The following is a 22034-nucleotide window of genomic DNA, read 5'->3' on the forward strand; positions in this document are numbered from 1 at the left end:
GCCGGATTAGTCGTGGGGTTGGTTGGTCTTTTATTACGTTGATCCCTAAAGTTGGTGACCCGGTGACATTAGGAGAGTATCGGCCCATTAATTTAATTGGGATAGTTAGTAAAACTATTTCCAAAGTTCTTGGAAATAGATTAAAGATAGTCATGGGCTCTCTGATCAACGAAACTCAATCGGCGTTTATTGAAGGAAGGTATATTCTTGACGGGCCTTTAATTGTGAGTGAGACTTTGGCTTGGGTGAAACAAAGCGGCAAACGGGTTTTCTTGTTTAAAATTGATTTTGAAAAAGCCCACGACACTGTGAATTGGGGCTTCTTGTTGATGGCTATGCGGCAAATGGGGTTTCCCGAGGTTTGGGTTTTGTGGATCCAAGGTGTGTTAAATTCAGCTAGGTCGTCTATCCTAGTCAATGGGTCTCCCACATTTGAGTTTTCTTGTGGTAAAGGTATGAGACAAGGCGATCCTATATCTCCTTTCTTATTTATTATAGTTATGGTAGCTTTGTCGGGGCTCGTTAAGAAGGCGTTTGACAATGGGTTGTTTAAAGGGTTTGACCTTCCTAATAACGGACCATGTTTATCCCATTTGTTATTTGCTGATGACGCTATGATTATGGGAGAGTGGTCGGACTCAAATTTTAAGGTTCTTAGAAGAATTTTGCGAATTTTTTACTTGTGTTCGGGCTTAAAAATAAATATCAACAAGTCGACTCTTTATGGTGTGGGTAAGAATGTAGAAGAGGTTAGAGAGAAGGCCGAAGAGTTGGGTTGTTGTTCGGGTATCGTGCCGTTCAAGTACCTTGGGATTCAAGTTGGTGCTAACATGAGTAGGGTTAATAGCTGGAACCCGGTTGTGGAAGTTTTCAAGAAGAGACTATCGAGATGGAAAGCTAAGGTTCTCTCCATAGGAGGAAGGGTTGTTCTTATAAAATCCGTTTTGGAGAGCCTTCCGTGTTATTATTTCTCTTTATTTAAAGCTCCGGTTGGGGTAATTAACAAACTGAAAGCGTTGATTAGAAAATTTTTATGGGGAGGTAACTCGGAAGTTAATAAAGTTCATTGGGTAGGGTGGGAGGTGGTTATTCGATCTAAGAAAAATGGTGGCCTTGGGTTGTCTAGTTTGGACGTTAGTAATAATGCGTTATTACTCAAATGGGTTTGGAGATATAGAAAGGAGGTGGATGCTATGTGAGGAAGGTTATAGACTCCACTCATGGGTCTTGTAGGATTTGGCAATCGGTTCCGTGTAAGGCTAATGTGAGGGGTGTATGGGGCAAGATTTTTACTAGTGGGTCTCGGCTATTGATTAACGGTTCATCTTTTAATTCCTTAATCCAAGGGAAGGTGGGTAATGGGTTGCTCATTAAGTTTCGGATACATCCCTGGATAAGCAACACTCCTTTAAAGAATATGTTTCCGGATATTTTTCGGCTCGAAAAGAATAAATGGTGTTTGATCGCAGACAGAATCGGGCAGAATAGTGTTATGTCCTGGGATTGGAAGTCATATTTGAGCACTGTGCAGGAGTCGGACCAGCTTATTAGTTGTCATCGGATGGTGTCGGGGACTGTTCTTAACGAGTATGAGGATTCGTGGGCGTGGAATAATAATCAGCTGAAGAATCTTTCGGTTTAGGATATTAAAGGATGGGTCCGAAGTGGCACGTCACAGGAGCTGGTCAGCACATTCCGTTGGTGTAGATGGTTGTCGGCCAAGTGTAATATATTCATGTGGAGAGCTTGTTTAGATCGGATTCCTACGAAGGTGGCGTTGAGATGAAGAAATATTGTTACAGGAGATAGCCTTTGTGTTTTTTGTGATAACGCTGAAGAAACGATCGATTCTCCTTTAAAGAATATGTTTCCGGAATGCAGGTTCGTTCAAGGAGTTTGGAGTGGGATTGCGCGCCGATTTTCCTGTTTTCTACCCAAGACGTGCAGGCTTTGGTTGATCATGTAGGCTGCCAGAGCAGAAAGAAGGAGGTGATTTTGGGCATTTTGGTCATAACATGTTGGCGTATTTGGAAGGCGAGAAATGAGAAGGCTTTCAAGATGACAAATGTGAAGATTGCAAATCGTTGAGTTGTTTTCTGTGGTATTCTAGTAGGGGCAATGATAGTGTGGACTGGGCGGGTTGGCATTCTTTTAGTTTTGATGTAATGTAATTCCGTTGTACTGTGGATATCTCCGCCTTGGAGATAGTCTGTTATGTTTGGTTCTGAATGAAAGTGGCCCTTCAAAAAAAAAGTTAATTTTTTAATCATAATTATTAGCTAGTCTTGACTTGATTGACTTTGTTAGTTAGCTACTAGCTAGTTAGTTTGTTAGATTATGTATCTCTTTGTAATCACTCCTTTTGTAATTAATCAAATCATATTGAACGTTTACTCTCTCTCTACTTTCTCTCTCTAAACACACTACTGATTTTTATAATTTTTTTTTGCTTCAATTTCAACAGCAACGGCAGGGGCTTGATTTATAGGAGTTTTAGTTTGTGTTTGGTAACTATAAATAGATGGATAAATCAGATCAATAGGACACGACACGAACACTCACTACTCTCTCACACTTTTCTCTCTCGCAACTTTCACTTTCACAACAGACATTGTAACACTTAGCAATCTGATCAATATCTTGCACTGTATCCTGACGTTTAAAGCAATAAGAACAAAGCAACTGCGATTGTCAGCTCCCGAGTTTTTGTGATGGTGATCTAGATTGATCAAGGGCTTTCCTCGTACATCTCGTGTCAACCTTCACATTTTTGCTCATTGTTTGATGGTAGATACAGCTCGATATCCTGAGGCGTATCCGGAAAACTGTTTTTGCAAACAACTTATTTAGCATATTTCCAACACACTTCTTAGCACACTACCTCACTTAACTAATTTGATCACTTAATTGCTTCGGTAATTTTTGACCAAAACAATTGTTATCGGTCACATTCCTGTACCCTCCGTCACATTTAACCACCATGTATAAACCGAGCAAGTCCACTAACTTGTTATCATACGTGTATAGTGGAATGGGTGGTGTAGAAATTCCCAGTTTGACATTGATGAACCATGTTAACATTTCTTCGAATTTTTTCTACAATTCATGCTTATACTTAAACACAAATTCTTCATCCTCCATCATTTCCGGCAGTGACTTGCAGTCGGAAAGATCATGGAATTCCATAGCATGAATAATCATTTGACTCCAATCAGGTTCTTGTGTGGATATATTCATATCTTAAAGTAAGAATTAAGATAATTCTCCTTGTGTTCATCATTCATTGCACTTAAATCGATCACCCTTTGTTTCTCTTTCAAACCAATTTCTTCCTCTTTGGTTAAACCATTTAAATTATTCACCGAAATAGTGATCGGTGCAGAAAACATTGGGTATATCTTCCATGTATGACCGGATTTTTTAACCGTATAACCTTGTTGTGTTAACTGAGCAAGGCTTAATACATTTCAATATAATTCCGGTGCATAAAACACACTTTGTATACCTAACATTTCATTACCAGATCTGATTTCCATAGCCCCGATTCCCCGAATAAACAGAAAGTTATTCTCCCCTGATTTCGTTTCCACCCCAACCAAATGTTTGATTCGTTTAAGCACATCTAGATTACCGGCAACGTGATGATTAAACATTGAACTCACATACCAGATATCACCCCACTGACCACCTTCTGTTCCGGTAACGATCATCTCTTGACGGTTGACGACTTCATCTTCATGTCTTTGAATTCCAGTGTTGATCGCTTGTTTGATTAATTGAGTGGCTTTGTCATGTTCCTTCGCTTTGCACGAGTAAATCTAATGGCCGGGTTGATGACTAGAATAACACAGCCTTACACGAAGGAATTTCTTCTCTTTTTCGTGTTTTTCATCAAGACAATGTTGGCATGGCATCGTCGTCGCCGTGTGTTAGTGCACTTGTGTCTGTACTTTGTCTGTATTCTGTATGATATAAGACGATGTTCTTTGTTAGTCTTGTAAGTTTGACCAAGTCAACCATCCTCCTGGTTTGACTTGGCCAAACAGTTAGAACCTGATTGTAACATGTCTGTGTCGAAGGATGACTCATCGAAGGATAGTTTAGATCCTTCGATGAGCTCGAAAGATAAACCTTCGATGGATGATGATGGACCTCGATAGATCATCCTTCGAGGTATATGTAGATCCTTCGACAGGTTTAAGATCGATAGATGATCCTTCGATCAGTCTACCTGATCCTTCGGACAAACGATCTGTGTTGGGTATATATACCCATGTAATGTGTTCACTTCATAAGGTAGACACTTGAGAACACAGAGACACTTCTGTGAGAACACACACACACTTAGAGAGTTTGCAAAACAGATTTGTAGACATTGAGCTTGTAACCGAACCTTTCATACGTATTAATACAAGTTGTGTTAATCGGTGAAGATTGTGTGTTGTGTTTGTGCTTGTTTCATCTCGGTTTGCACTCTAGCTTGGATTCCGCACTTGCTAGTGTGTTAGCCATAACAAGGATAAGGTTTAACCTCATCCTCCGAGGGACCTACAAGTGGTATCAGAGCCGTGGCTCTTTTCCTTGTTAAAAACCGAGTTTATACAAGACTTTGGAGTGTTTGGACACCCGTTTTTAGTGTTTTTCAACGTGTTCTAAACTTACTGGGTGTGTTAAAGGACGGGTTGGGTAACTTAAAACTTGTTTTTAAGGATTTTGGTAATTTTCGGCCAAAATTCCGGCTTACTCCGGTGACCGGTTTCTGGATAAGGACCTTCCATTTTAAGTATATTTTATTAGTCAAATCTGGTTTGGTGAAAAGGTATGGCCTGAACATACCTTTCTACCAAAAGATTTCTACCAACCCATCACCTTTTCACCAACCGGTCACCTTTTTGTCAACCGTGTCAGTAAAGATTGAAGGATATCCTTCGAAGTCGAAAGATCATCTTTCGATCAAAGGAAGTTTCGATAGATAATCATCCTTCGAACATCCTTCGAAGTCTGAGACTTATCCTCGATCCAGGGAATCTTTTTGAAGGATATATATTCGAAAGATAAGGATCTTTCAATTGTGAATCTTTCGAAATCATTGTTCGAAATTCAACAGTGATCTTTCGAACACTGTTGATCCTTCGAACAAGTATTGATCCTTCGATCTTAGTATGTTTAGGTTTAACAAGTTTGTGTTTTTCAGGTCTTTCGATCAGGGATCCTTCGGCTGGTTGTTATCTTTCGAGATATTGATATAGAATTCATTTTTCTTATCAAACATGAACCCAAGTTGGTGGGGAACTCCGGCTCCAGATAGTGGAAAATATACAAGTACAGGTTCAACTCCCTCATGGTGGGGTACACCGGCTCCGGATAGTGGAAAATACACAAATACAAGTCTATCTCCCTCATGGGCCGAATCTCCGGTGTCGACATCTTCGCAAGCAAATGCCATATCGACAGGTCAATGGGCATTAGTGTCAAATCAAACTCCGAGCATTCAAAGTATTTTATTGAGCGAAAGCGAAACCAGAAGTTTGAATCGACCTCCAAAGTTGATGCACTTAAACGAGTATCCGGGCTGGGTTGATAGATTTCGTACATACGTACTTGGTCAAAATACCGAACTGTGGATACGTTTCACTACAGATTTCGATCAAGCTATAGAGGTTGCTGCTTCAGATACTGCTACGTTTGCCGATCTTCCTGAAGATCAAAAGAAAACGTATGATCTGGAAAAGAAAGCATACGCCATTCTCACTCAGGCGTTAAGCAAAGATATCTATCACCAGTTTGTCAGTTTCAAGAAAACGAAGAAGTTGTGGGACGGATTGAAAACCAGAGGAGTAGGGAATGAAGCAACAAGTCAATTGCGTCATGATCTTCTCAAGAAAGAATTTGACGGTTTCACGTGCATGGATAAGGTGTCTTTGGGAGATATGACAAGCCGGTTTTATCACTTGCTTACAGAGCTGAACAATTTTGGAGTAGCGACAACTACAGCAGAGGTGGTGAAGAAGTTTGTTGATGCACTGCCTCCACAATGGAATAGTTTCTTGGAAATCTTGTAGTATAACGGAGTTTTGAGAACTACAAACATCAACGACTTCGTGCAGCTTTTAGAAAACAAGGATCAGGAGGAAACCTTAAAGGCAAAAAGAGTTCCAGTGCCACAAAATCCAGAAATGTATTATGGAACTTCCAGTTCTTTGTCTGCAAGAACCGGTCCACATGCTCCACTTCAAACGGCGTTTGTCACAAGCACAGATATGTATGGCAATCCAGTACAAGTTCCTGTTAAGCCAGCCCCCACCACAGACATGTATGGAAATCCAATACAACCACCTCCTCATCCTCCTGCTCAACAACAAGCGTGTTATGGAGGGACATCGTCTGCTGGTCAGCAATCAAAACCAAATACAGTACAGCTCGACACTTCAAGCTTCTCTAAGGTCAGTGTAGAAGTAGCAAGGGAACACATGGAGCTGCTTAACACTTTAGTGAGCGCGTACTGTGGGTTTGTGGAAGGTCAGATTGGCAACATTAATCTGACACAAGAAGACTATCGGCAGATTGACAAGGAAGAGATGGACTTGATGGATATCAAGTGGGCCTTTGCTAGTGCTGTAAGAAGGGCAAAGGATTTCATGGAAAGTACTGGCAGAACCAGCTTGGAAAGCAAGAAAGACACCAAGTATGGGTTCGATAAACAGGCAGTAAAGTGCTTCAATTGTGGTGAACGGGGTCACTTTAAAAGGGAATGTACAAAGCCAGCACAGCATGGGAACCAGAATCCCTTCAGAAACCAAGGCAACCAGCAGAACCAGAACAGGAACAATGAGCGTACATTAATACCTGTCAACAACCAGAGCCAAGCTGGAACATCAAATGCCAACCGGGCACTTGTGGTTCAAGTGGATGAAGGTTGTGACTGGTCAATCCAGTTGAGTGGTGATGCTCCAGATGGAACAGCATGTTTTGCTGAAGTGGTTAAGGATTTAGTTCACACCAGTGGTGGAGAATCTTCCATCAGTGGTGGTGAATCTTCTGAGGATGAAGACTCTTCGGGATATAGCAGGAGTTCAGATGAAGAATCCTCAAGTTCAGGCGATGATCATGTGGGTGAGACATCAAATGCGTCAGTCGATGCAGATATTGATGAGCTTTTGGAGGAAGCTGCAGCAGGAACTCAAAGAAGATCTATCCTGGTGGATCAAGCTGCTTATTCTTCGTCTTCTCTCCATTCAGCCTTTATGGCTAATGTCGACAGTTCATCAAGTCAGGTATGTGTCGATGAACCCACTGCTATTAATTGTGATAATTGTGATAGTTTACATGTTAAATGTACTGATTTAGAGGCAAACATGTCTGAGTTGCAAGGCAAACATGATGCTTTACAAGCTAGTTTGTTTGACTTGCAAGACAAACATGTTTCTTTGAATGCCAAGTGGTGTGAATTGCAAAACAAACACGAGGCTTTGCAAGAGAAGTATGATGTGACATTCATCCACAATCAAAAATTGACCGTGGATCTTTCAAAATGCACTGAAGCCAATATGTTTTATAAAACCATGAAAAGGAGTTTAAATCGGTAATTGAAAAGTTAAAGAAAGATAAAACCGAGCTAACTAAAATGGTTTCCAGAAAACAAACTGACATTAATTTGTATATATCTCGCCTTGAGATTATGCAAAAAGAGATGGCTTGTGTGAAAACCGAAAGTGAGGCGATCCAACTTAAGCTAGACAGTTATTTGAGCTCTAGCTATGTGTTGGATCACATCATTGACGTTCAGAAAGAGAAACGGGATGTCACATGCATAGGTTACAAAAAATGTCCACCACCAGTGAGACACAATTATGATGCAATGCCTGACGAGGAGGATAGAATGTTCTTTGAACCATCTGTTCCTCTAGATGTTAAAGAATTTGCAACAGGACTTGGATACAAGAAAGAAGTATCATCAGATTCAGATGTGTTAGCAGATACATGTGTGTCTTCTGCTGAACTGAATCAGGATCCTCCAGTTATTATTGAGGATGCTGATTCTTCTGATGATGAATCCGATGATACTGTACCAGCAAAGTCTGATGCGGAAATCAAAGAAGAGGACATACCTCTTGAGAATCATATTCTATGTGATCCTCCTGCAAAACCCGCTAAGACTGTTGCAATCGAGTCCTCGTCTGCAAAAGAGTCGGAGAGTGTGAACTTGCTGTACACTCTTGTTGGTGATGATAAAATCTACTCTGACAAAGATTTTCCTATTAAGAATGTTAATCAATCTTTAATAAGTAAAGTCTTTGAAAATTCGACAAGTAAGTTTTTAGGAAAGACTGGACCACGTGTTACAGTTACACAGTGTCCTCCTATTCCAAAGGCCGAAATTCGAAAACAATATGGCAATAAGAAACTACCAACAGTGCAAAAACAGCAAAATCACACCAAGCCAAAAGGAAAATCACCGACTCAAGCACAAAAGAAGCCGAATCAAAAGAAGAACAAAAAGGTAAATTTTGTGAAATCGACGGGAACGGACAAAATCGAAACGTTTGAAAACAAATCTAACTTAGATTTTGTTAAGAAAGCAACTGTACAGAAAAGAAATGAACCAAGTAGTTCAAAACCTAGTACCTCGGGATCACAAAGTTCATCATCATCGGCAAGACAATTACATGATACTTCGGGGTTTGTTGAACGAAGATCATGTTTTGAGTGTGGAACAATTGGACATATAATTCGAAATTGTCCATATCTTCATAAACAAAAAGGAAAAGTTGATGTTCCCCGTGACCAAACTGACCGCAGACAAACTGTTTCTGTAAAACAAGATCCCCGCCTTATAAAAGAAAGGGAAAAGAAACAAAAACGCCAACAGGTCAAGAAAATTGAAAAGGCGATTAAAACCGATATGGTTAACAAAACATCTGTTTCTATCAAACCAGACAATTCAAAAACTTCTGACAACCATGAAGTTAAAATTTTAAAGAATGACACTGGTAAAACAAAACAGACCTGGAAACCAAAAACGGTTACTGAATCAGGGGGACCATCACAATTTACCAATCATCAAAGACAAGAAGTTATTGTTATTGATGAAAATGGAAGACCCAAGACCACAATGGCTTGGGTCCCCATCTCCAACTAATCAATTAAGTTCATGTGCTGGGTGTTCCAGGAGGAACTATCAGTAGTCATTGGATTGTTGATAGTGGGGCATCCAGGCACATGACAGGCGACATGAAGCTTCTCTACGACGTCAAATCTATTAGAGGAGGTTATGTTGCATTTGCTGGAGATAAGGGTGGTTATATTACGGGTGAAGGAATGATATTCAACGGGATTGTCAGCTTTGACAAGATCAACTTTGTGCAACAACTTGATCACAATCTTCTTAGTGTTTCTCAAATTTGTGACAAGCAATTCTCAGTACACTTTGATGCTAATGGATGTTATGTGCTGAAACCCGGCTTCAAAATTCCAAAAGAATGGATTCTCTTGTCAGCTCCAAGGATAAATGATTTGTACGTCCTTGATATGAGCCAAGCTATTACTACGTCTGCACAAGCAACTTGTTTCATTTCCAAAGCCACAGAAAAAGACTCTATCTCTTGGCACAGACGTATGGGTCACATTCACTTACGCAAAATGAATCATTTGGTTTCAAATGAATTGGTGAATGGTGTTCCTCTTAAAAACTTCCATCTTCAAGACGTCTGTGTTTCGTGCCAGAAAGGAAAACAAACGAAGAAACGACATCCTTCTAAGAAGATCAACACGGTGGCAGTTCCTCTTGAACGTTTGCACATGGATTTGTTCGGTCCTGTCAAGCACAAGAGTATTCGGAATGATCAATACTGTCTCGTGATTACTGATGACTATTCAAGATTTTCTTGGGTGGCGTTCATGGCACACAAGAGTGAAACCTTTGGTATTATCAAAAACTTGATCATTCAGATTGAGAATTTGTATAAGTTGAAGGTTAGGCGGATACGTAGCGACAATAGTACTGAATTTAAAAATCATGCCATGGCGGAGTTTTGCACTTCAAAGGGTATTCTTCATGAGTTTAGTGCAGCTTATACTCCTCAACAGAATGGCGTCGCTGAACGTAAGAACCGCACATTGATCGAGACTGCTAGGACAATGTTGGTAGAGTCGCAGTTGCCCATTCCATTCTGGACTGAAGCTGTGGCCTCTGCATGTTACACATTGAACCGAGTCCTTACAGTTAAAAGGCACAATAAGACCTGCTTTGAGCTTCTTCAAAAACGGAAACCAGATTTGTCTTATCTTGAACCGTTTGGAGCTCCATGTACAATCATCGATCCAAATGGAAAGTTTGGGGCAAAAGCAATAGACGGATACTTTCTTGGGTATGCCACCCCTAACTTACGAGTCTGGAATCTAGAGACAAAAAGGGTCGAGGAATGGTCTGAGGTCAGAGTACAAAGGCACACTTTGCCAATCAAATGTCCTGGTCAGCCTTGGATGTTTGAGTACGATGACTTTTTCAATTCGATCAATGTTGAAGCCGTTGAAGAAAGTGCTGCGGCAAGGATGTTTTTCGAGAGTGACAATGCAACAGTTTCACCGGTGGTTCGTCCAGTTCTTGTCAATCAAGAACCATCTTCGGTGAACAATAATACCCTCGACAATGAGGATTTTCATGATGCAACCGAATTGAACGAATCTTCAGAGGATGATGAATTTCTAGATGCAGATCAAGAAGCTCCAACAACAGCAGTTCATGGTACTTCAGAGGGTACTCCTCCAGTGGATGCCCCTAGAACAGCTGAAGCTACTGCATCATCCTCTTCGTCAATTCCGGGCATTGATTTAGTTGTTGATCTCAATCTCAACAACCTGGGTATAAATATTCCAGCTCCAGATAATCCAGAAACAAGGATTCATAATACCCATCCTCAACAAAACATCATCGGAAATGTGCAAAGTGGCATTCAAACAAGAAACATGTTGCGAAACAACAACAATGCAGGCCTGTATGCAGCTATTCGAGAATCCGGGCAACAAAACGATTGGTCTTTCGCGTGTTACGTTTCACAGGAAGAGCATAGAACTTGGAAAGAAGCCATGAAAGATAACTCTTGGGTTGAAGCAATGCACGAAGAACTGCAACAATTCCAGAAGCTTGGTGTCTGGAAACTCGTAGAGAAACCTGCTGGTTACAAGAAGATTGGTACCCGTTGGGTTTTCAAATGCAAAAAGGATGACCGCGGAGTTGTTATCCGGAACAAAGCACGTTTAGTCGTTCAAGTTTTTCGTCAGATAGAAGGAATCGACTACAACGAAGTCTATGCACCTGTTGCACGTCTGGAAGCAATTCAGATCTTTCTGGCTTATGCCTCATTCAAAGGATTCAAGGTTTACCAGATGGACGTCAAAAGTGCATTCTTACATGGTGTGGTTGAAGAAGAGGTGTACGTCGAACAGCCTCCAGGTTTTGAAGATCCTATCCATCCCGATCGGGTTTGGTTGCTCAACAAAGCTCTCTATGGTCTACATCAAGCACCACGAGCTTGGTATGCAACCTTATCTAACTATCTGCTGGAGAACGGTTTTCGAAGAGGTCTTATTGACTGTACTCTTTTCATCAAAGAACAAGATGGAGATCTTCTTCTGGTACAGGTATACGTTGATGATATTATTTTTGGTTCTACTAATGATGTCTTGTGTAGGAATTTCGAGCGCATTATGCAGGATAAATTCGAGATGAGTGCTATGGGGGAAATGACTTTCTTTTTGGGCCTACAAGTGCAACAAACTGAGTCTGGGATATTCATCCATCAGACTAAATATGTTGGTGACATCTTGAGCCGGTTCCAGATGTCTGATGCAACGCCCATTGGTACCCCATTGCCACAAAATCACGGAATTACTCCAGATTTGAAGGGTGAAGCTGTTAGCCCCTCATATTACCGCGCAATGATCGGATCTCTTATGTACCTCACAGCATCAAGGCCAGACATAATGTACCCAACGTGCCTGCTTGCCAGATATCAAGTCAACCCGAAGGCCTCACATCTTGCAGCTGTAAAAAGGATTTTTCGTTATTTGAAGGGTTGCCGTGACACCGGTCTATGGTACCCTAGGGATAATAACTTTAACTTGATCGCATTCAGTGATTCTGATTTTGGCGGATGCAAAATCGACGGCAAATCCACAACGGCTGGATGTCAGTTTTTAGGAAATCGCCTAGTCACATGGCAGTGTAAGAAGCAGACATGCGTCGCTACATCAACATGCGAAGCTGAATACATTGCTGCCTCAAGTTGTTGCTCCCAAGTTCTTTGGATCCAACAACAATTACGCGACTACGGTTTTGAATTCCTAACTACTCCTATTTACGTTGATAATTCTGCTGCATTACAGATCACTAGAAATCCTGTGCAGCACTCAAAGACCAAACACATCGAAATCAAATATCACTTCATACGTGATTGCTTTGAGAAAAGGCTAATCGATGTTGTTAAGGTCCACACCGATGACCAACGTGCCGACCTTTTTACCAAAGCATTTGACAAATCAAGATTTGACTTCTTATTATTGGTAAACGGCATTAAGGTCAAGCAAGAGTAAACCAACATCGGAAAATCATTTTTGTAAATATCTTTGTGTCTTTTAAATTTGTCTTAGTTTATTGATTTTAGGGGGAGTAAATCCAAAAATCTGAAAATCCAAAAACATCGAAAAATTTCAAAAAAAAAAAAAAACAATAGAAAAACAAAAATGAGTTTCCTGGCGAGCAAAAGAGAAAATGATAGTACATCAGTGGTCAATCCAAACCTCTTTAACCTTAAATGAAAAACGATAAGCAGCTCTATATAAGATGTGTCGGTAGGCTCACAATCATTTTAAAGTGTGCAGGGTGATATAAATCTTAAATCGACTGAAGACCAGGTGGGAACCATTCATTGGCATATGGTCTTAGTACCGAAATTTCGTTTCATAGATTGCGGAGGTTCTGAGATATTCGGTCTTTATGCTGCTTATCATCTGGGTATCATGGTTGTATCTTTTACCGAAAAATAACGGGGACGCAAGTCTAGATCTTCCATGATACCATACATACGTGTACATATTGCATACGACCCCAATAAGTGATAAACAATCACATGTCCAAACAAATAAGTGATAATATATCACATTTATCCGGGAGTCAAGTTCGTCTCTCTGCTGTACGGAAGTACTGACCTGTTCACGGACTTGCTCCTGTGCCCTCATGCATATGAAAATCAAGTTCCTCATAAATAAGTGATTCTATCACATAGGGCTTGTTTTCAAATCAAAATAAGTGAGAATCTCACATCATATACGGTCAAACAGATGATAATCGGTATACTCACCGGTAAGATGAACCCTCGTGCATACCTTGATACGGGAATGTGTCGTGATGTGGATGAACACCGGTCGGTAAGTATAAATCATACCTTAACGTATCCCCTCGCCATGATTACATCTGATAAGTTGAGCTTATGTGGACAACAATACCAATAATTGTTATAGGATGCTTGTCTTAATGTTAACTAATTGAACAACAAGAGCGTTTTGGGATGATCGTACACTGATATGATTCTCTTACCCTCGAAACTCGCAAAAAGAATGTCTGTATATATTTATTTACTGTTTTCAGTCTTTACATTTCGAAATATTAAAAGTACCAAAAAGAGTTTAGGTATGTTTTAATATAAACTTTCTAAAAGCCAAAAAGATTTTATTTCTACTTTATTTTCGATTGTACGATGTTGGATCTCGAGTCTTCGTTACCTGAAACCTGAACGAAAACCAAATTGACTAAATCTTCATAAACGGTCGAAATTTGCAAGTTTTTGAAAGTTAAATCTAAAACTGGCAAATTTATTAAACTTTCAAACTGTCGGACGGTGTTTGATTGTGACATGGTCATTCGTGTGTCATTTGTTTATACTAACTATTTTCCAAGCAGTTGTTCTCATTACGCGTTTAGATTTCTTGCATGTGCAGATTCTAAAGGCAAGGAGAACATAGTCGACGACAAGCTTCGGAATGAAGACACGACGTGAAGGCACTCAAATGATGAAGATGATCGAGTTGCCGCTGACCATCATCAACACCACAAGGATCTCAAGCATTGAAGATCTGTCAACACACTTCCTACATGATACGGGGGAGCTTATGTTAAGGGGGAGTTTGTCAACACACTTCCTACATGATACGGGTAGTTTGTTGATACACTTTCTACTTTCAAGACGTGAAGACTTTGAAGATCCTCCGACATTGAAGACTTGAAAGGGCGTCAAAGACTTGAAGACACAAAGATCGAGACAAAGCTACAGCCAAGGGGAGTTTGTTAGTGCACTTGTGTCTGTACTTTGTCTGTATTCTGTATGATATAAGACGATGTTCTTTGTTAGTCTTGTAAGTTTGACCAAGTCAACCATCCTCCTGGTTTGACTTGGCCAAACAGTTAGAACCTGATTGTAACATGTCTGTGTCGAAGGATGACTCATCGAAGGATAGTTTAGATCCTTCGATGAGCTCGAAAGATAAACCTTCGATGGATGATGATGGACCTCGATAGATCATCCTTCGAGGTATATGTAGATCCTTCGATAGGTTTAAGATCGATAGATGATCCTTCGATCAGTCTACCTGACCCTTCGGACAAACGATCTGTGTTGGGTATATATACCCGTGTAATGTGTTCACTTCATAAGGTAGACACTTGAGAACACAGAGACACTTCTGTGAGAACACACACACACTTAGAGAGTTTGCAAAGCAGATTTGTAGACATTGAGCTTGTAACCGAACCTTTCATACGTATTAATACAAGTGGTGTTAATCGGTGAAGATTGTGTGTTGTGTTTGTGCTTGTTTCATCTCGGTTTGCACTCTAGCTTGGATTCCGCACTTGCTAGTGTGTTAGCCATAACAAGGATAAGGTTTAACCTCATCCTCCGAGGGACCTACACCGTGGGATGAATTTCTGCCTTCTTTGAAACCTTGGCTCTGATACCACTATGTTGGCGGAAGCCGTTATCATCATCTTCATGTTGGGATTCAAGAGGGTTTGCAGCGGAATTAAGAGGACTGTTTTGATTGGTATTCATGATGGAACAAGAACAAAATATGCAGAAATAGTGAAATGAATGAATTGAGGGAAACAATGGAAGAAAGATGGACAATTCGAACAGAATATTCAGAATGTCTTGGTACCGGATCTTGATGCCGGTCATTACATATTTATACCTGAGATTTGGCGGTTATTTTGTGGCGGGAATAACTGCCATAGGCAGTTTGAATATCCCAACCGCTTATCTCATCGTTCATAAGTTATAATACATATCGGACATATAAGTTTGCATAATAAATACTAACATAATTAAGTTTACATGTCTAACAACCATCAGATTAAGGAAAAAGAGACAAGCGAAAGTCGGATTTCTTTGTTTGGAATAATATTATGAACTACATTTTAATATTGAAATTGGTGGTTTCATAATTGTTCGGTGGATACGTATTGAGTTATAGTTCAATTTCAAATCTGAATTTTGAAGTCACCATTCAAGTCACAAAGGAAAATAAGGGCCGAAAAATGGAAGCAAGTAGCAAGCACCTCTAGTTGTAGTCAAGAAAAACAGAGCGTTGTGAGGTGATTCGGAACCGGCTTACCGGTGGGATTCAAGAGTTGAGCGAGATGTTGTTTAGGTGTGGAACTGGTAACAAATATCCTATGGTGAGTTTTTTTTGCATGTGATTGAAGCTTGAAACCCAACATCTCACCCACGCATGTAATTCGTATATGTACGTGGATGAATGCTTCAAACCTTATTCGATCAAATGTGACATAGAGATACACGACAATGTAATGTGAAAAGTAATGTAAAAATGTGTTGTTTGAAGTATATCATAAGCACATATGCACAACTACATAATTTTTTAGTCTTAGCAAACATACTAAATAAAAGGGCCAGAAGGGTAATTAATAGATAATTAGTGTAAAAATGAGGGGTTAAAATGGAAATCTCACATGAACGCACCATTATAAATAATCAAACCCTGATTCTCTATTTTATTCAGCGCCGCTTCTGTTGGTAAACCCTAGTTCACCGCATCTAGGGCGCCGCATCTTCTGCCTCCAGTTGACGAAAGTATTGTACGGATTCAATGGTTAGTTGTCTTCAGTTCTTGGTTTATATTGTTTTGTGCTGTTAATTATACTGACTGATTCCTGATGCAGGGAACTGAAGAATGCTGGTTAAATCTTGATAGCATGGTGATTGTTCATAGGAATCTATCACCATGCGGAAGATGAAATCTGCGAAAGTGATGCAGGTAACTAACCTAAAAAATGACATTTATGATTAACCTTATTTAAATATCTACAGATGTTTTTTGTATTGGAATCCTTTGTTGAAGTAAGAAATATTACGATGAGCTTTTATACTTTCTCATGAATATAATCAATATTTATTTATAGAACTTCTAAGAATGATAATTGAAACAAGCCGGTAATATCTGAATATACTTTTGGTCGCATTTCAAAACCATTCCATCAAATAATGGGTCCGTTTTCACTTAAGCTTTTATTGATTATGTATCTTTAAAAGGTTTTTGATGTTAACTATATTGATTGTAGAGCTAAAACTTATTTCCAATCCATTTATAGATATAATGGGTTAAATATACAAACTCTATAATTGACGTTAATTTCTATAAAAGAAAAATGTTAGAAAATGAGTGAAAGTTTTACTTTTAAAGTTTTACTGAATCTGTATGCAAATAATGGTACTTTTCTATGTGTTATATAATTGATTATTTTGGGTTTTGTTCTTCTTGATGAGAGCTTCGTAACATGCTAAAATGTGTCTACAACGGAGCTTCTTAATTTCCGTTGAAGACACTGCTTTGAATATGTTTACATTTATGTAGTGTTCAATTTATATATTTAGTCCTTCGTACGACGTTGTACCATATTTTATCATAAGAATAAAGGGAGTACCTTTATTATTATTATTATTATTATTATTATTATTATTATTATTATTATTATTATTATTATTATTATTATTATTATTAATATTATTATTGAAAAACACTCATTTTCCATACAGAAATTCCATCGCCTGTGCCCAGTATCCATGTACTGGTATACAACATTAGAAGGCGAAAAAATTAAATGCAACGGTTGTGGACCACAAGATGCAATATTGGTATGCATAACTATATGTTAGCCAATTATACAATCAAGTGTTGCAAAACTATGTAATATGTGCTTAAATTCTTGAATTACTGAAATTGATTAGATTCTGGAATGTTAAAATGCATCTAGATTGATAATCAATCATCTTCTAATTTTGCAGTAAACATGACTTCTGATTGATCAGTTTCAATCTGGCCTTTTAATGGTAAATTAATAACAGTTGTCAAGTTAGTTGTGAGTTTAGAGTCAACAAATGTGCTTTAATGTTAAATTGTGATCAGGAAGTTTTGATTATATGTTTTTTTAATAAAACTGCGATTGCTTAGGTGAAACATTTTCATGCGTGGGCCCACAACACGGACTCTAGCATCTTGCGCCCGAATACAGGGAATGGATACGGTGTTTCTCTTGATGACATTGGCATGAAAGCCACACTTGATAAGCTGATGGAAGATTACATAAGCCTTATTTCAAGAGGTAATTTTTATTATAAAAAGTTACCTGAGGTTTGGCTACTTTTGCGACTTTCGTCCATAGGTTTGTTTTTCTGCATCTAGATCCAAAAGGTTTGACCTCTTGCCTTTTTCATCCAAGCAGTTAACTTCATCCATTTTTAACGTTAAGTCAGGGGTATTTTGGTCTTTCTAGACATTTTTTTTGTGATGATTAAAGGGTTTGGGTGGGGAGAAAGTCAATAGAGGTGGATCTTTATTTCTTATATTGTTTTTTATCATAATAAAAAATGTCTAAAAAGATAGAAATGCCCCTTATTTAATGGAGAAAAAGGATAGAGTTAACGAGTTGGATGAAGATGGCAAGATTTCAACCTTTTGAATATAGATGCGGAAAAACAAGGAAGTTGCAAAAGTGGCCATACCTCAAGGACAAATTGGACATTTTACTCAAAAACTTATACAGCCACATGTTTTCTTACACCGTATTTGTGTAGTTTAATTTCAGATACCGAGTTCTCAAGAAACCCCGCAAGAGTCTACCCGCACACCCACCCCTCTTGCTGCTGTTCAACAAACACTGGTGGCAACTAATCTAGTGACTGATGAACCTCGATCAACCCCTCCACCACTGTCTCTTGAACCCAGTGGAAGTAAGTCCTCTACTAAAGCTCGAGCTCAAGTTCAAGCTCGTAACGATATGCCTGGCACTGGAACCAGTAGGAAGAATAAGCTAGACCGTTATGCACCCAGAATGACAGTTGAAGAATTTGATAGCATCTTTAAGCGGTGTTCTTTCAATTCTTTAAAATACTAGCACCTACTATACATAAACTGAAGCATAGATGATTTTATTTATGCGTAACAAACAAATTCGTTCCTGCCGTGATTCTTTGACTGTGTGAATGAGATGGTTACTCCATTGTTTGAGAAATCATTGACTGCTACAGATACCGGGACGAGTGGGCGCCTTGTGCTGCCAAAAAACTGTGCTGAGGTTAGCATCAGTGGCTTGTTGACGTGGTTTCTGGAATCCCAAGGATGAAACTACGGGTGGTTGTGGACCGAACAATGCGGTTTGTTGACGTGGTTTTTGGACTCCCAAGGTGAGAAGCTATATGGGAATGGATTAAAACTTTCTGAACCTTGTGATGATTGATTATGATTTGAAGATTAGTTTTAATGACAATTTAGATAGTTGGTTGTGATGATTGATTAAGATTTTACGTTTTCCAGAAGTATACAACATTTTATAATTTTACGTGTATCTTGTAATTGATTCCTATAATAGATGTAACATTTAAATACTTATTCAAGGGTTTAACATTTGCTTCGGCTTTTGAATAGTTGTAATTATTTTACAAGTAATGATGAAGAAAGAAGTTTAGAGTGAAAATATATTCTCTTACATATATACTAAGAACAATTTGATAAACATGTTGGTGAGCCTTGGCATAACCAGCTCAAACTCGACTAGAACTCCTAACCAAATTGAATTTTTTACTAAGGCCTTGACTTGGTATGGAGTTGACTAAGAACAGCTCGACTCGAATTCTAAGGGATTGACTTGGTATAGAGTTGATTTTTAAAGTTCATAATTTTGATTCTTGAAAAAAATAGGCCCACTTTACTTTTTTAAGATTGTAGATTAATTGATGGTGTTAATACCAAAATAAAAAAAACCTTCAAATAATTAAGTGGAGGGCTAAATGCTCCCCTTCTTTATACTTTTCGTTCCTCCTTTCTAAAAATATCAGTTTAAAACTTGTCAAATCATGGCCATTGATTTACATCATAATCTTAATCAAATCATGGCCATTGATTTACACTTGTGTATTGATAAGCAAAGTCAAAGGAAGAAAAGATTGCTAATTGTGATATGTCACTCCTTGCTTAACTACCGATTTGACTTCATTGACTTGTAATCGAATCTTTTATCTTTATCGCTTTAGTTGTATTATGTGGAGTATCTATTAATTATCAAGGTTTAACCGATGTTTATCGCATGTTTTATCGCTTTATCGCTTATCGCAATCGCATTCGCAACTCGAATTATGCGTTCCGGATATTTGTAGGTCCACTAGCGGAGGATCTAGTCGCCTAATCCTTGTATACGAACAAACCCGGTTGTGCAGAATCCAACCGAGAAAGCAAACCGAGATTAAGATAGACACGAGACACAGAGATTCAATGTTTAACACACACACTTGTATATATGAGTAGAGTTCAGGTTACAAGATTACACCGTATAAGATTCACACACACTAAACTCTCTCTCACTGTTCTCAATTATCTTTTGCTTTCTGTTCTATGTCTCTTGTCTGTCTTCAGTGCTGCTTATATAGAGGAGCAGGACGACGAAACAGGATGCAATCGACGAAACATCTCGAGTTTAGTTTACAAATCTGTTTTTGTTTTTCATTTTTAACATCTGATTTAACAGACTGCGTTTGGACAACCTCTGGTTTTAAAGCCTTTTCAACTTCTTTTCTTTGTTGCTTTTTCTGTTTCTTTTCTCGTTGTTTAACAAGACGAGGGTCCTGTCTTGGTGAAACAGATCTTATATGGTAACTGTTGCCATGGGGGGCATCAACTTTTGCCTTTCCCTTGGTGAGATATAGACAATTTCTGACAATGTGCCCGTACTCACCGCATTCAAAACAAAACATGATCTCCGCTCAACAAACCTCGTAGTGTCATAATTGTAAAAGCTTGATGATGAACTTCGTGATCATGAGGTACTTGGTCCTACATCACAACAGTTTGTGTGTTGTGTGTAGTTGTTTTGACTGTTTCTTTTTAAAATTTTCTTTTGCATAACAAAATCTGTGTTTGATTTGTTTTCAAAAGATTCAATCTTATCCGTCCCTCGGGATTTCACGAAGTTCACCTTCTAAACCTTCTTCTTGTTTTGGCTTTGTTTGCCTTTTCCCTTTCCTTGGTGAACGTGACTTTGCTTTCGTTGATTGTTTTGTGGTTGCAATTTTTGATTCCCATATTTCTTTCTAACTTCAGATTTTGGGATAGGAGCACACTGAGTTACTACAACTCCTGGGCTCGACTTTCCCAAAAACTTACTAGTAGAATCTTCAAAACCTTTATCAATCAAGGATTGATTCACATTCTTGATTGGGAAATCCTTGTCTGAATATATCTTATCAGATCCAATCAACGTGTAAAGCAAATTCTTGCTTTCACAATCTTGTGTAGACGTGGACTCAAATAGAATAGTCTTAGCAGGTTTTGCGGGAGGATCACATAAAATATGATTCTCAAGAGGTATGTCCTCTTCTTTGATCACCGCATCAGACTGTGCTAAGTCAGTATCATCGGAATCATCATCTGAAGAATCAACATCCTCAACAATGACCCGAGGATCCTGATTTTGTTCAGCAGTTCATACATCTATATCTGCTGCTGACACATCCGAATCTGATGAAACTTCTGTTTTGTTTCCAAGTCCGGTTGCAAATTCTTCAACGTCTAAAGGAACAGATTACTCAAAATAAGTCCTATTCTCCTCATCAGGCATCACATCATAATTGTGTCTAACAGGTGGTGGACATTTTTTATATCCAATGCACGTGGCATCCTTTTTCTCTTTCCGAACATCGATGATGTGATCCAGCACATAACTAGAGTTTAAATAACTATTTAGCTTTAGCTGGATCGCCTCACTTTCACACTTTATACAGGCTAACTCTTTTTGCATGACCTCGAGACGATTGATATAACAGTTTATGTCAGTTTGTTTTCTTGAAACCATTTTTATTAGCTCAGTTTTAGCTTTTCTTAAATTTTCAATCACTGTTTTAAACTCCTTTTCATGGTTTTCATAAAACATTTTAGCCTCTTTGGATTTCGAAAGATCCACTGTCAACTTTTGATTATGGATATATGTCACGTCATACTTGCTTTGCAAATCATCATATTTGCTTTGCAAGTCCGACAATTTATCACCTAAACTAACACATCTATCACACCTATCCGAAGTTGGTTCATTGACACATACCTGACTGGATTCACTCTCAGATATTAACTCATTTGCCTCAGAATCAACAACCTCCCTTGTTCATTCATATTCTGATCCATCCTCGCTTGAACTTGAACTTTTACCATCTTGAACTGAGCTACCGTCATGTTCAGAACTGTCATCATTTCCCAAGGATTCACCATTGCTGGCATCTTTGCCAATTTTGGCATAAAAACGCCGTTTTTGTCTGACCATTGTAGTTTGGATCAAGAAATGATGGTACTACAGTAGACCGATAGCTTTGCTCTAAGGCAACTGGTATTGGTTCACCATACATATTTCTTTCCATTTTTGGTTTGTGAATTTGGTTAGTAACCAATGCCCATTGATTTGCCGTAATAGAACACGATTG

General features: G+C 38.8%; 1 protein-coding gene across 2 annotated transcripts; it reads left to right on the forward strand.

Annotated features, from left to right (window-relative positions):
• Nucleotides 1–16072: 16072 nt before the first annotated feature.
• LOC110905297 (2-oxoglutarate and iron-dependent oxygenase domain-containing protein ICU11-like) lies at nt 16073–18708 on the forward strand. Of its 2 annotated transcripts, none has more exons than XR_002573012.2 (4): nt 16073–16164; nt 16235–16329; nt 17524–17674; nt 18147–18708. XR_002573012.2 is itself a non-coding variant. In XM_022151138.2 (4 exons), exons 2-4 carry the CDS (start codon nt 16297–16299, stop codon nt 18241–18243), a joined length of 270 nt encoding a protein of 89 aa, XP_022006830.1. In that variant the 5' UTR covers nt 16073–16164; nt 16235–16296; the 3' UTR covers nt 18244–18708. The 2 variants fall into 2 exon arrangements, 1 of the variants encoding a protein (XP_022006830.1); XM_022151138.2 differs by having other exon boundaries at nt 18158–18708.
• The last annotated feature ends 3326 nt before the right edge of the window (nt 18709–22034 follow it).

The sequence above is a fragment of the Helianthus annuus genome, chromosome 14 (assembly GCF_002127325.2).
Source record: "Helianthus annuus cultivar XRQ/B chromosome 14, HanXRQr2.0-SUNRISE, whole genome shotgun sequence".
Taxonomy (NCBI): domain Eukaryota; kingdom Viridiplantae; phylum Streptophyta; class Magnoliopsida; order Asterales; family Asteraceae; genus Helianthus; species Helianthus annuus.

Bases quoted from the DNA above. Each gene is read 5' to 3' on its own strand.
- LOC110905297 (XM_022151138.2), top strand. From the start codon at position 16,297: ATGCGGAAGATGAAATCTGCGAAAGTGATGCAG. The intron at 16,330-17,523 runs GTAACTAACCTA...GCGATTGCTTAG, and splicing joins AATCTGCGAAAGTGATGCAG to GTGAAACATTTTCATGCGTG. The intron at 17,675-18,157 runs GTAATTTTTATT...GTTTAATTTCAG, and splicing joins CATAAGCCTTATTTCAAGAG to ATACCGAGTTCTCAAGAAAC.